Raw genomic sequence first — 15792 nt, forward strand, 5'->3', positions numbered from 1 at the left:
GGACATGTAATGCACATTTCTGTGTAACAATCCGTTTGCAACCCCATTCACCCAGAAAATGGCGGGGGTAAAATGACGGTATTTGGGATAGTATACAGTTCTTTCGCCCTGTTTTTGTGGGGGAATCAAGGGGAAACAGAAGTGTGCAAGTGCAGAAAGGTTGAAGGCATAGCGACATGTCCAGTAATGTTCATTGTGTCACACCACACTCACTGGCGTGAATGAAAGTTAGCCAACAGGGCAATCTATCAGTCAAACAGCCACAGTTCTATAATGTAACAGGTCATACAGTGTGAAAGGAATGTTAGAAATCAGAATAGAAGCGCTACCATTATAATCAGTAAAACTAACACAATAAACCCCAAGTCTGAACGCAGCCTTAGTTGAATATCGCCCGATAGTGCCCCACTCATATTTTAATGGGTCTTCTCTGAGTATGATTTAATTGGATATCACCCAATGGATATAAGGTAGTGTTCCAACACAGTTCCACAGACTGCTCGCCCTGTAGTCATAATGTCTGAATCCACCCTAATCTGTCCCATAGGCAATAAGACTCCGTCAAGACTAAAGTGTTTTTAGAAACATCAACCATAAAGTGCTATCCTTTGAGGTCTGCTCTTCATATGCAGCGATACCAATCTTTTCCATGGAATTTAGGCTAGAGCAAAAATGTGTGGGTTGTAACTAGTTGGACACAATCTCCCAGGAACTTCTCCTCCTGTGTCAGGGGCCACCGGGCACATTACGGTGACGGGGAAGAGGCCATTTAAATGTGGTGGCCCTCTCCAGGCAGCAAGTTAGTTGTGTGCAGTTGGCTTCCCACTCAATGGGGGCATTGTTGCCCACATCTCTGTGTACTGCCACTGGAAAAATCCTCAAAATAGGCTTGCCCTGGGGCTGTGCCTCACAGCGTCTGCCTCGCACACAGAAATTTTGCAGGGGAACCTCTTCCTAGGACGCATCTCCATGCCAAGTAAAGTTCACACACCTGCTAAATGTCTGGGAAAGGCAAACAGGTGCAGGGCTAGCAAGGTGGCAACCCTATGTTGAGAACGGGGGCCGTAACATGTGAAACTGCCTCCAAGTACCATTAAAAAGAATGGGAGTCCTCCATGGATGGGAGTTGACTTGTGTGATTGCTCAGCAAAGGGAACAGTCAAATAACTCTACCTTGGGGACGATCAGGATCGTTAATCCTTGCCGTTCAAACATCTGATGCGCATTGGTCCCCCGCCCACACCAGTACAACCACAAGGACTGTTAGGGGGTACAAGACACCTCAGCAACTGAGGCTGGTTGGTCCCTAGGCAGGCAAATTATCTGGAACTCTTGCGAGCTTAGACCGCAACGCTCTCTTCAAATTGGCACAGAATCAAGTCACCCTGACATCAACCCCTTGGATGGGCTTGGATGGGAGGTTAGAAGAAAGAAATCTCTAGATTGGATAAGCCATAGAAATGCCAGGAGACTGTGGCCTTTCTTTCTTTTTCCTTGCCTGGGTCTCACCCCAGACCTGTCCCCAGTAAGATCACCCACAGCCCAGCCTGGCCTTGACAGGGACCCGTATGGTCTCTTGGTGCAGTCACAGATCTGAATGGGGAAAGGGGTTCCCTGCCTTTCCCAGGACACCTTTCCCAGGATAGGTCCCCCCCCTTTCCTGGTTGCACCACCACATCGCCCAGCTTGGCGCTGCTATCTGAACGTGGGACCTCTATTAGCAATTATGCAACTTCCATTCCTTTCAATGGGACTTGGCGGAGGAGAAGTCCACGGTGGATTGCCTCCTTGGTTTCTGTAAGACAGACAAAGATGAACACGATATTGTTTCCATTCATGGGCCCTGAGGATATATATTGTATATTATGTATCATTTTAATGTATTTTTTGCTTTTGTTTGACTGTGTTTAAAAACAAAGGTGAAACTAATACAGATATAGCTATATATAGTTTTTTCCCCTTAAAAAAGACTAACTAATCTCTTACACAAATCTTATCTTTGTCAGTGTGCAAATGCATTCTTAACTTGTTTCCTCCCCCTCCCTTTGTTCTGTGTCATAGTACATGCATACCATATTGCTTATTCTCTGCTAAAAAATAAAAGTTTGGGAGGACAGAAATGCGCTGGGTGGAAAGTGCTAGAAGGACACAATCCAACGGACAAGGTAAAGAGCCATCTTAATATAAAAATAACATAGTTGCCAGCATATACTGGGGCTATTTCAACACGAATGGATAGTAAAGAGCGGCCATTTTTGCCCAAACGTGAACTGATCCCTAAGGGTGTATTTACACTGCAAGACCAAAAGTGGTTCGATGGTCGTTCCCTAGGGAACGGCAGGTTTGTGAGCAAAGCTACGGATCACTAACATGGGGTTGCCTCCAGTGCTAGTCCTGTTCAGAGTAAAGCCACTGAAATGAATGGACATGATGAACTCAGGCCCATTCATTTTAATGGGTCTACGCTGAGTAGACCTCAGTTAGATACAACCCATAGGATTGCACCCAATGCTAGTCGTATTCAGAATAGACCCATTGGAATGAATGGACCCAAGTCAATTGTGTTTACTAAGTTTAGTGGGTCTACTCTGAGTAGGACTAGCATTAATACTACCCATTAATTTCAAAGGATCTACTCTGAGTAGAATTTAGTTGGACAACTCATGGAATCAGCACAATCACCAAACTACAGCTTCCAGGATATTTTGGAGAAAGCCACTATGTATAAAACAATATATGTTTGTAGTATAAATATACCCTTGGAGGCATGTATTTTTCTCTCTTATATTTCCTACTCCCCCTTTCCTTTCTTTTCTGATTTTTTTGTTCAACTCATTGAAATGTTAATTTGATATATGAAAGGTATAACAAATCTCCAGTTCCCAATGGATTGCTAAGGAATACCCTCTATGCCTCTAAGATGCTGGCAACTATGTCTCCGTATAGATAAAAGTGTTAATGGAAAAGCTAAACGTCTGATTCAATGCTAGGCATCCTCTTAAACACACGTCTATTGCTACAGGGATTTAAAACTCTTGGAGTTGAGCACACGCTATTCTTATTTGCAACATAAGGCATCCCATGCTCCGAAATGTACATGTCGTGGACTCGGCCATCTCTGGAACAGTACGAGGTGGTCGATTTTATCGACGACCTTGAGTAACTATCATTTTTCGCTTTTGTGGGCAACGATTGTTTATAAAGGCCCACAGGGCTCCGCCCGAGAACCAAGTGCTGGTCGTCGTAATAAGAGTGCAGAAAAGGGTTCTCCGCAGAACAGTCAGGATACAGGGACTTGATCCTCTTACCGTCGTCCAGAGTGCGTGTAAAAAGTGGTGCCTTGTTGCTCAAGAGTTTGCTTTGGGGAGCATTAAACAGGTTTGCATAAGGGCTGCCTTCGAGAAACTTCTCTTTCTCTTTCAGGCTTATGCTTCGAGCCGGTCTCCCGACGTCGATTTCCCTGGGCTTGTCAAGGATATTGTCGAAAGAATGCTGCCGATTAATCTTCAGCTTGCTTTTCTTTTGAGGCTGGGCTTTGTTATTCTGGACCCAGTCATGCCGATATATTTCCTCCTGTTGGGTAGAGTTGGCTGTGTCCTGCAACATCTGGTCTTCGTCGATGTCATACAGGTTCCCCATCCGTAGACAGGCATCACACCTGTAGGGTGATCGGCTCAAATAGTGTCCGGCGTAACTGGGCAGGCTGGAAAGACAGCTTCTGCAATGGGTGACAGTCTGCCTGTATCTATCGTTGGCTTCACCAAATGAAGCATTCTTATCTTTTAAGCTATAGTACTTTGAGTAAAGCTTGTACTGGTCACTACTTGGAAGACTTTCCTCATTTGGCAAAGTTGTCCTATTAGTTTGCTCAGCCTTCCGGTAGTTGTCATTGTGGTCCTCATAAATGTCAGAGAACTCCATTGTCTCCGGAAGGATAATATTCTCAATATACTGGGGTGTATCTAGATGAAAGCCACCTTCTTTATCTGCATCTATAATGTAAATTTTATCCCGGGGCAGAGGTGGTTTGTTTTTCAGATAGGTCAGCTCAACTTCGCTACAGTCCTTTGGGTATTTTGATACAAGTCTTTTTTTAACATTATCCTTTGACTTGTGGTGCTTGTTGTTTTCAGGTTCCATGTGGCAGGTGGCTCGGCTGGAGGTGTCTGAAATGTCTGAGCGGACAATCTCTTCGGGGAGGTACCTTGGGCCTTTCAAGGAATGCTGCCGGTTTTCATCGGGACCATTTTCTCTCTGGAGAGAGCTCTGTCGGAGAGATTCTTGGCGCAAAGATTCGACCGATTTCCTCCACAGCTGTCTCGGGCGTGAATTCCCTTTGGCTTCTGCCGCGACCGCCACTTCCACTGTGTTTGGGTTGGATTCATTCAGTGTAAGGGGGTGCTGCCCTTGGAAAACATAGTTGTTGAGGTTGTCTTTGTGACGGTTGCCAATGAAAGCCTGTAGGTCACCCACGTTGTCACTGAAGATGTTCTCCTTTGGTGGAAAGGGCCTGTTGTTGTCAGAGAAGACCATATCCCCCTTGTCCATCACCATGTCCATAATTAAGGACCCCCTATGGATGAAATCGGCTGCTCTTTTGGGGGAATTTATCCGTGATGGATTTATGTTAGTTATGTTCTTAGCTGTCCGCAGGAGTTTCAACATATTTGTTTGAGAACTCGTCAGCGTGAAGTCAGGTGACTTCTTCTTCTCCTCTGTATGGACTCCATGAATGCAGCTGTAAATGCCCTGGAACAGAAATAACATAAGATGGATGAAATTTCAGATCATCAACTCTTTCAATCAAGGGGTGGGGAACCTTCACCCTGAAGGCTAAAGATCCCCCTCCAGTCCTCTCTGTCCCTCAAGTGTATCCCCATCCTCCATGAGTATTTTTGCCTGGCTAAAATCTGTCATTGAAATGCAGTGATGTCACTTGCATGCCTGGATTGAGAACTGAGGTGTGCTGTGTGAGTAGAGAGACGCCTTACATTTGCATCGCTGGAAGGTAGCCTGCTGGGCACAGCAGGAGTCACATTGGCTGCCCTTGCCATTTTTGCTTCAGATCCCACGACACCTCCCCTGGAAGGCTGCCCATAATGGAGGTTGGCCCGTGGGCTTAAAAAGGTTCCCTTCCCTTGCTTTAAATGCCTACTTGCAAACATTCTATCCGTGGCTTTACGTACACCATTAACCCTTCAATGGCATTTGTTCAACTGGTTGTCTGGACCTTCTTGCAATACAATGGCAAACTGTTAGGCACTGTGGGGATTGCACTAGGAGCCCCGTGGAATTCAGTACCAATTCCGTGCAGTGGCAAAGGAAGGCAGCAGCTCTTTCCAGGATACTAACAGCACAAAACAGGGCTAGGCAACCCTAGAAAGCAACCATGCAGTGCTTCCTACTTTATTGCTGCAACACAGCTCTCCTTTGGGGCTTCCAAAAATGTTGTCCAAGAGCAGACGAGGAGCCCTGCTGGATCAGACCAATGATCCATCTAGGGCGGCCTTATGTACCCCCATAGTGGCCAACCAGATGCCTATAGGAAGCTCTTGGGTTGGTGGAGCGGGCAGGTTGCTCTTACTCCTAGCAATAATTAAAATGACATATATGGCTAGCAGAGGAACAGGTTATTGCAAGATCCCCAGAACCTGTGCCTTTTTAATGGGCATCAGCAAAGGGTAGTCGAGAAATTCGGTGCAGTTCACATTTTAATGTGAACCTGCCTAATTTCCACTTCCAAAAACAATATGCTGGGGGTGGAGAACCTCAGGCCCATATGGCCCTCAGGGGTCTCCCCAGCCTACAGCCTACAATGGCTCTGCTTTGCACCCTCCTGAGGGTTTTTTGCCTGGCTCGGATATGTCCTGAAATTCTGATGATGCCTCCTGCTTGCCTGCAGGAAGGATAGAGAAGGGTGGGTGAAGGGTGAGTAGAAACTAACCTAATGTGCAAAGGTCATGTGTGCATTTATTGATCTGCTCACTTTTGCCTCTAGCCATGCCCACCGCTGGCATATGACCCTCCGGAGGGAAGGTGGCCCTGGGGCTGAAAAACGTTCTCCACCCCCGCAATACGCAAACCTGACGTACTGGGGAATGGAGTCCCACAACACCTGGAGGGCAATCATGTCGGCCGCTTCCTTCCCCCACGCTGGGGGAAATCAATGGGGTAGATCAACAGCTATTAGCCATCATAGCCAATGGAGTGTTCATGTGTAGGAGCATTATGCCTCTGAGTAACTGGTGGGGAGGACAAACCAATCGACCTTTCTGCCCACCAACTTGCAAACATCTGTCTGCTGTTCTGAACAGATTGCTAGGCTGGCTGGATCTTAGCTAGATCTGGCGAGTCGTTTCTAGGGATGGGAAAGCAATTTTGCGTACATGTGTAGGGTGCAAACCAACAGGTTCTGCAAGCCAGTGGGGGTGGGGGGAAGGTTGTGCATTCGAGCCAGAATACAGTCTTTTTTAATAAAACCCTAGCACAGTCTCTCTCTCTCTCTCTCTCTCTCTCTCTCTCTCTCACTCACTCACTCACTTATTTTTTGTACGCTTTTGGCAAAGACAGAAATGCAGAGTCAATTAACTAATTAAACACGCAGGCACACACCACTGGAAGTTGCCAGGCTAAGCACATTAAAAAAGCTGGTCATTTAAACAAATAACATATTTGGAAATTCTAAAAATCCACTTTTGCTACTAATTGCATAACAAGAATACTATTTTTTTTTTAAAAAAATGGCTTCATCTCTTTTGGACGAATGACTTCGTTTAATAGCTAACTGCACTTATTGAAGATGCACCCGTAACTGGGGACGATGTGCTTGAGATGTTGTGCTTTGTCATTTAATGCAGTAACATACAAGCTCAGACAGACTGGCTGTTTCAAGTTAAGGAAGAAAATATGGGGGGGAGGAGGTGGCATGGAGACCCAACCATATACCATTGAGGTGAAACTTTATTTTTCCAGATGAGTTTCTACCTCTCGTTTAGTCTCTAAATTGACCAGGGGCCTTGTGTGCCCCAGGAGCACAGGAGCACAGGAGCACAGAAAGCTGACTTATACCAAATAAGACCATTGGCCCATCTAGCTCAGTACTGTCTACACTGACTGGCAGGGGCTCTCCAGCAATTCAGACAGGGAGTCTCTCTCAATCCTATCTGGAGATGCCAGGGATTGAATCTAGAATCTTCTGCATGCAAAACAGACCTTCTACTGCTGAGCTTTAGACCTTCCCCTTGGAACAAGGAACACCTTCTTGCCATATGCACCTCTACCTCCTAGATACCTGGGGGATGGGGGGATAAGCTCTATTGACCTCCTTTCACTGGGCTGAACATTAAGAACAAACTAATCGCCCTGCTGGATCCTGCTGATGGCCCATCTAGACCAGCATCCTCTTCTCACAGAGGCCCACCAGATGCCCCAATGGGAAGCCTGCAGGAACGACCTGGGCCCAACAGCCCTCTCTCCCCTTGTGATTTCCAGCAACTGGCTTTCGGAGGTATATTGCCTCCAACAGTGGAGGGAGAACACAGCCATCATAGAGGACAGTGGGAACAGTTCAGGCAGAGACTAAAGAGTCCTTCGTTGATAGCGCCTATTCTTTGGAATTCCCTGCCAAGGAGACCCACCAGACCACCTCCCTATTCTCCTTCCATAAGCCATTAAAGACTTTCCTTTCTTTCTAATGCTCTTCCTGGTCTCCAATATGACGGCTTTACAGGTGAAAAGGGATGGAAAGATATTTCAGTTTAGGTTCTCTCAGTTTCCCCTTTTTCCATTCTTAAATTCAGCTGTCCAGGTTTTTGCAGCATTTGCAAAATAACACTAACAATAATATCATATCATCGTGAAAATGCATCAACATTTTAGTAAGAATTTCTACAAATACACATTTTTGTCTGTTAAGTTTTGACTTGATGTACCCATTTTTGCAAGCAAGTTCTCCTAATACAATACATTTTGTATGCTGTTTTCACCAGTATATTCATTTTATACACATTTTCCCCTAATAAGTGCTTTTTTTGTAAGTACTGTTTGTTTGGAGAACTGCATCACAAAATCTGTGTAAGTGCAAAATTTGAAGGATGGCTGTGTTTGGGTTCTCATATTGTTTCAAAAGGGGCGAATTTGATGCATTCGGCATTGAATGCAAACAGACAGACACACACACACACACACACTCACCCTGCTGATGGAGAAGAGCAATCCTGGCCTATCGGTGCAAACACCAGTGAAGCAGAACCTCAGCTTCCAATAAAACAAGTGCTCCCAGACAAAAGTGATGAGGCTGAGAGCCATGGCAGCAGCAAGCATGTAAAACACTCCTGCCATGTTGTCGATGTCCAGCTGACTACTCATGACCTCATTCTTCTCATTGTGGCAAATGCCCGTCAGCCACAAAGTTTCCAGTTCCTCCATTTCACCTGGAAAACAAACATCGGCAAAATTAGAAAGCAAGGCACTGACAGTTAGGATATGACCGACCCAAGAGGTCCTCAGTGGTGAACACCAGTGAAACATTTCTATGCTGCATGGGTGTCAGGATTCAGCCCTGCCCATACCTGGAATCTGAAGTTTCAGAGAAGGAGCAAAAACATCCCCCTCAGCAGATCTCCACAATGCCGAAGACCCTGAAGAGGTGTTGGCACTGGATCTCCTTGCCCCAGAAGTAGAGATCCTCACACCAGCTGCCTGGCTTCTGGTTAGCTCTCAGATTCCTCCCTCCCATCTCCCCCACGGCCACAGGGACAGAGCAGACAACAAGCCAGGCAGATGCTTTAGATTCATATTAAGGACTACCTCGTACTGTATGAACCAATCCTGACCCTGTGGTCTTCATCAGAGGCCCTTTTCTGTGTGCCCCACCCAAGGGAAATGTGGAGGGTGGCCGCACAAGAATAGGTCTTTACAGTGATGCCCCCCTCCCAGCTGTGGAATGCTCTCCCCAGGGAGATGTGCCTAGGCACTAGGCTAATTTTTTAGGCACTAGGCTAATTTTTTTTTTGTCCAAACAAGCCTTTGGTAATGAAGTTGCCTCCTATGATGGTGTTTTTGTGGGATGGGTAGGACTTGCCTTATTAATATGTTACTGGGTGAGCATTTTATGTATTTTGTATTGTTCATTGTTCTCTGTTTTTCTGGCTTCAGATTGTTTTTAATTATGGTGTTTTCTCTTGTCAAGTCGCTTTGAGACATCGTTGTAGAAAGTCACTGACAAATATAATGAACTAATAATAAACAAACGAGTAAAATGCCCAGCTAATTGCATGTGAGGCGACTCGAGAAAGACTATGGAAGCCGTATCAGGGCTTGACTGAGAGCCAGGAAAGGATGGAGCTTTCATCTCCTATATAAGCTCCCAGTCTGAGCTGCTGAAGCAACAGCTTCCTCATAGCTCGAAGCTCAAGCCTTTTTGGACTGAGGAAATGGGCAATGTGGCATGTTGCAGGGGGGGACGAATTTCTGTGACAACTTTTTTTTTTGTAAGTAAACTTAAAGCCACATCTGCACTTTACATTTAAAACAGTGTTATACTACTTTTAACAGTCACAGCTTCCCCCCAAATCATCCTGGGAACTGGAGTTTGCAAAAGGTCCTGAGAGTTGTTGGGAGACTTCGATCCCTTCATATAGTTGCGGGTCTCAGAGTTCTCTCAGGAGATCGTGAAATCCCTCTGGGAAATGTAGCTCTGTGAGGGGAACAGGGATTCTCCTAACAGCTCTCAGCATCCTTAACAGACTACAGTTCCCACGATACTTTGGAGGAAGCCAGGACTGTTTAAAGTGTTATCATACTGCTTTAAATATACAGTGCAGACTGGGCCTAAGATCTGAAAAGATGAGAAACTGACACTGACAGATTCACCCCTCTCTATTTGTGCCATTCCTTGTCAATATCAGCAATCCTCACACAGAGTTTCTGAGGAACATCTGCTGACGTAATCCACTTTACCAACTGTCTGCCCCTATTGATGCAGGGGTGTATGTGTGAGAGAGATGGGACTTTTTTGAGCTATTTTCCAAGGCTAGTAAAAGCAACATGAGGACATTGAACTTGTTAAGGATTATCAATACCTCGGCACAGTCATTAACCAAAATGGAGACAACAGTCAAGAAATCAGAAGAAGGCTAGGACTGGGGAGGGCAGCTGTGAGAGAACTAGAAAAGGTCCTCAAATACAAAGATGTATCACTGAACACTAAAGTCAGGATCATTGAGACCATGGTATTCCCGATCTCTATGTATGGATGTGAAAGTTGGACAGTGAAAAAAGCAGATAAGAGAAAATTCAACTCATTTGAAATGTGGTGTTGGAGGAGAGCTTTGCAGATACCATGGACTGCAAAAAAGACAAATAATTGGGTGTTAGAACAAATTAAACCAAAACTCTCACTAGAAGCTAAAATGATGAAACTGAGGTTATCATACTTTGGACACATAATGAGAAGACATGATTCATTAGAAAAGATAATAATGCTTGGAAAAACAGCAGGGAGTAGAAAAAGAGGAAGGCCAAACAAGAGATGGCTTGATTCCATCAAGGAAGCCACAGACCTGAACTTACAAGATCTGAACAGGCTGGTCCATGACAGATGCTCTTGGAGGTCACTGATTCATAGGGTTGCCATAAGTCGTAGTCGACTTGGAGGCACATAACAACAACAACAAATAAAAGCGAGGAATAATTACAGCATAAAGTAAAATTGCGCCGAGGCTAAAACAACAATTCTCTTTTTTTGCCTAAAAAAAAAAGGCAGATGTGTTTTGTTGCTGTTTCTATATAAAAGGGGGGAAATGCTGCTAAGAATTGCTGAGATAAGAATATATCCCCTTTTGTTGCAAAGCTGATGTAATCAGAGGAGTGAAAGTGGCTATTCAAGACATGACAAAGAGTAAATCTCTCACGGCTTATGGGGTTTGGGGGGTGTTGTGGACAGAGACGATCAAGTTCCCCCAGGAGAACTTTAAAAGAAACCGTTGAATAAGCCACTGCAATTGCACCAAGCTGACTCATCCCACATAACGCTTTCAGTGCTGGGGAGTGCCAGCAGGCTTCCCATTGAAGGCAGTGAAGACTAAAATTAAGAAGAGGAGACCTCGTGAGTGAAAGCAGGGGGGGGGAAGATCCTGAAGGTTTCTTTTAAAAAATACATAACAAAATCATTGGGGACACACACACCCTTCAAGGAATGGAAAAACATCCCTTCAGATGGTACTCTTTCCAAATTACTCACTGGGAATTGGTTGTTCAACCGCTCTGGGAACTGTAGCTCTGTGAGGGGACTGGGGTTCTCCTAACAACTCTCAGCACCCTTAGCAAACTACACTTCCCAGGATTCATCCTAGGGGAAGGCAGGACTGTTGAAAGTGGTGTGATAAACGTACGGTGCCGATGGGGCATGTGTGTCCTAAAGAAGTCACATGATCTCTGCCAGCTGTCTCTAGAGTACACCTGGGCCAGTTGTTTTAATTCCCAAAATAAGAGGTGATGGGTGTTAGCATATGCTAATGTAATTGTATGGATGCAAATTTGGAAAGAGTTACTATGATCTAAAAGGAAATACAAATACATCTCCCCGTAGATGGGAAGTCTGTTACCAGGTGAGCTGTGCTCCTGCTCAGTCACCTGTCCAGGTGTTAACTGTTGATGAGAAACTCCAAGGCCCGTGATGCTCTACCTTCTCATGAACATCAGGAAAAACATCCTAACTTTTAGAGCGGTATGACAATGGAACCAATCACCTACAGAGGTGGTGGGCTCTCCAACACTGGAGGCATTCAAGAGGCAACTGAACAGCCATCTGTTAAGTGTGCTTTAAGATGGATTCCTACACTGAGCAAGGGGTTGGACTCACTGGCCTTACAGGCCTCTTCCAACTCTACAGTTCTCTGAGCTGGACTTAGATTGAACAGCCCTCCAAGTACAGGACTGTCCTCAGCAAAACAGACACCTTAATGTCAAATGGAACACGATATAAAACATGCAATATGCATACAACCTTAGTTAAACAGCCGAAATTGACAATCGAGAGCTGAGGAATAGGTCCAAATAATGCCATTTCTTCTGAGCGGCCGTTCTAGGATTAAGAAGTTGACCGGCTTCAAAGAGACAAGCAACCACTTCTTGGATGAGAGATGGCTGAAGAATAGCTATCAAGGCTACTCAGGAGCTAATAGCTATCTATAGTCTAGCGTGACCCTGTTCTTCAAGGCTCAGTAGGCTTTGGATTGTTAAGCAGGACTTTTGATATTATTCTCTCTCTCCTGCCAAGCAAAGCAAAATCTTTTCCCCGCACCCACAGCTTCCCATTCTCCTGCCTACATCCCCCTGCCCCGGCCCACAACACCAGTTTCTTAAGGAGAGCACAAAATAGATCAACATAACCTCAAAGGGACCATTGGAAATGTGAGCACACATATTCTGCCGATGCAAAAAAGAAAAGAGCTGTGTCAGTATAGGCTGGTTAAAAAAGACGGTTTACCACGCTGACAAAACATGGTTGCAGTCCTTGGCAGCAAGGATCAGCAAGAGGGTAGAAAGCAGGTGTTGTATTGTAGACAATTTAAGAGAGACACCAGAGATCAGTCTTCATCCTCTTTATTCCAGCCACATTCTGCTCCACCCGTTCAAACTCCTCCCCTTCCTGTTCTATATCTCCCAGCCTCATTTTACTACCAATTCCAATATGCCATTCCCTTAGCACGATATCACAGCAGGCCAGATTCAGCCTCCAATAGTGTGAAGAGCAGAGATTCTCGCATAGGAATAAATGGTTATTAATAAAACTTATTTCTCCCCTATGCTGGAAGGATCCTCCGTGGTGCAGAGTGGTAAGCAGCGGTAACGCAGCCAAAGCTCTGCTCACGGCCGGAGTTCGATTCCAATGGAAGGAGGAAGTCGAATCTCCGGTAAAAGGGGTCGAGGTCCACTCAGCCTTCCATCCATCCATGGTCGGTAAAATGAGTACCCGGCATACGCTGGGGGGTAAAGAAGGCCGGGGAAGGAACTGGCAATCCCACCCCATATATACGGTCTGCCTAGTAAACGTCGCAAGATGTCACCCTAAGAGTCAGAAACGACTCACACTATAAGTGCGGGGACACTTTTACCTTTATGCTGGAAGGGATGCTTAGAGAAGGGTTCTTTTCCCCATATGTGATGGGCATGCGTTCAGGGGGTTGAATTTTGGGATCTGGTGTTTATAGAAACAGACAGAATTGCAAAGCAGGTGGTACTCAAAACCCCAGAATTAGCCCTGTTAAATTTATTTTGGAATGAAAACCAGGCTCTTAAGGATAAACAGTTGATTAGCTTTTTATTGGTTGTAGCCCAGGCATTAATTGCACGGTTTTGGAAAGATTTGAAAGGTATTTCTATTTCATGATAGTATAGTAAAGTTTGGCAATTAGCATTAACAGAGAAATTGAAGCAGAAGCTAAAGATTGCAAAAGGATGAAAATGCAAAAATGCATTTGTTGCAGAGCGGTGCAGCTTCATTACATGCCCCAACACAGCAGACAATAAAAAGAAGGTTCCCAGAGCTTTTCAAAACCTATAGATTTTGTAAAAGTTACCAAATAATAACAACAGATTATTTGTATGTTCCGGTGCAGGAAAATCTATTTTATCAATGATGTATCCCCCTTGCTCTCAGTTAACATATGATTTGAGTTGTTCTTAACTGTTTATCAATAAAGTATTTTTTTCCACACAAAAAGGGAATGATTGGTTGTCATGCACTTTGATGGGGTACTTGTTGAAAAGAGGGCAGAATCTGAATCTCCCACCTGACACTCAGTGGCTCAGCTTTCATTGACAGAACGCTGCACTGCATCTTTGCAGACAAAAGTGCCCACTGGATGCACTTTACTTCTTAAGGTTCCATGCAATATACAAGCTCTCTGTCAATTTCCCCAGTTCTGGGAGGAGCTGTTGACAGTGGTGGGTGGTGCCCATTGGGAAAGGCAGGGCAGAAAGCAGAGAGGCCAACTGTAGGCGGAGCCAGAGACAATGGTAAGTGGAGCCAATTCTACCTTTGTCCCCATCCTCTTCCCTCCAGAGTTCTTTAAGGGCAAAACTGAGATTAAGCTGACAGGAAGTGCTATTCCTTGGACTGGCTGTAGGTAAGAAGGCAGGGAGAGAGGACCTGTGACCCTTGACACGTTGCAGGGCTACAGCTCTCATCATCCTGGACTATTAGATATGCTGGTGAGGTGCGCCTGGTTTGCCCTAATGGACCAGCCTCCACTGGCTGTTGCTTCAGCCATGAAGGGACTCCAACAGCTGGAAGCTTATATCAGAGCTGTAGGTGACACCTCTTCCTGGCTCTCCATCAGGTCCTGATCTGGGCAGGTTCTTACATATGCAATCCTCCTCCTCCTAAGTAGCCTCATGTGCAGCTAGCTGATCACATTGCTAATGGCCTTGAAGCTCCTAGCCAGCATGCCTTCTCCTTAGCTTCTGTGGCAGATGAGTGGGGCTAAGACCCAGCCAGGAATCCCGGAAGCTGGTTTGGAGACCTTCCGTTCTCAGATGGGGATGCTCGGATCTAATGCCTCCTCAGGGTCACTGGTAGTGAAAAGATTTGCTGGGAAGAGTATCCTGCTCTACCTGCTCAAGGAGACTCCAGGTTCCAGGGTTGAGCACAACCGAACCATAACGCTCCCATCACAACTCCACTCATCATAACAGCTTGTCAGCATGTGCTATAACAAAAAGCAATAGCACTTAGGGGTATTTTGAAGCCAATTCATTCTAAGAGGCTATCTTTTACCATGCCAAATGATTTGTTTGTCCAGCTCAGTATTGTCTCTACTTTGGCTGTAGTTCTCCAGGGTTTCCAGGAAAGAAAGCTATTTCTCTACCTGACCTATTTCACTAGAGATGCCAGGGACAGAACTTGGGAACTTTTGCATACAAAGCCATTGTTGCGCATCACTCCAATCTCTGAGTGGTGCAAGACTTCCAGGGGTGCCAGTGCTTAGCCAGGGTTTTATTTCCTTGGAAAGAAGGTCAGCGGAGACTGTGGTGTCTTATAGGATATATGGTTTTTATTTACACATATTCACAACTTGAGCATAAGACAGAGTGGTTCTCAGCATTACCAGTCCAATAGATCTTGCTTTTCCATCAGGCTTGCAGGGAGGCACCCCAAAGCCATGGTGCAGAGAGCAGGCCTCTCTGTGTGTCTTCGTAGTTCCCAGCTTCTGCCAGACCAGACTAAAAAACACAGGCCTCTTTTTGGCTCCAGGATCTGAGGGCGGGCTCTCTCCAAGAAGAGTTCCAATAGCTGTGCTATATTCTTACATATGCTATATTCTTACATATGCTAATGGTAGCCACTTGACAAACCTATTAGCTCACAGTCTAGCTTAACAAATGAAACTAGCCTGACCAGTGGAGGTTTCTTCCCCTGCAGATGCAAAATCAGAGGCTGGAAAGGGGATTCATAGAAATGATCCATCACAACCCTCAGTCCCATAACACCGTGCAATGAGCTATGGTCCCTTTCCATCAAAAAGAGTACTTCCAAGAAGAGCCCTACTGGATCAGGCCAAAGGCCAATCTAGTCAAGCAATCCTGTTCTCTCAGTGGCCAACCAGATGCCCAAGGGAAACCTGGAAGCAGGATGTGAGTGCAAGAGCACTCCTCTCCTGCAGTTTGCAACAACTGGTATTCAAAGGCACACTGCCTTTGATAGTGGAGGCAGAACGTAGCCATCATGTTTAGTAGCCATCGATAGCCTTACCCTCCATGGGTTTGTCTATAATCCTCTTTAAAGCC

General features: G+C 45.4%; 1 protein-coding gene across 5 annotated transcripts in view; it reads right to left on the reverse strand.

Moving 5' to 3' along the window:
* Positions 1-1320: 1320 nt before the first annotated feature.
* The window catches only part of GRIN2A (glutamate ionotropic receptor NMDA type subunit 2A), a 212238-nt gene continuing 197766 nt past the window's right edge, over positions 1321-15792 (reverse strand). For 4 of the 5 annotated variants that reach the window (XM_061599545.1, XM_061599544.1, XM_061599546.1 and 1 more), the window contains 2 exons: positions 8194-8432; positions 1901-4749 (listed from right to left, as the gene is read on the reverse strand). In XM_061599545.1, the coding sequence (XP_061455529.1) occupies positions 2968-4749; positions 8194-8432 (2021 nt within the window). In that variant the 3' untranslated portion in view covers positions 1901-2967. Of the gene's footprint in view, positions 1796-1900; positions 4750-8193; positions 8433-15792 lie in introns of those variants that run through there. The other variant, XM_061599547.1, reaches the window with a different exon arrangement.

This window comes from Rhineura floridana, chromosome 17 (genome assembly GCF_030035675.1).
Source record: "Rhineura floridana isolate rRhiFlo1 chromosome 17, rRhiFlo1.hap2, whole genome shotgun sequence".
Taxonomy (NCBI): Eukaryota; Metazoa; Chordata; class Lepidosauria; order Squamata; family Rhineuridae; genus Rhineura; species Rhineura floridana.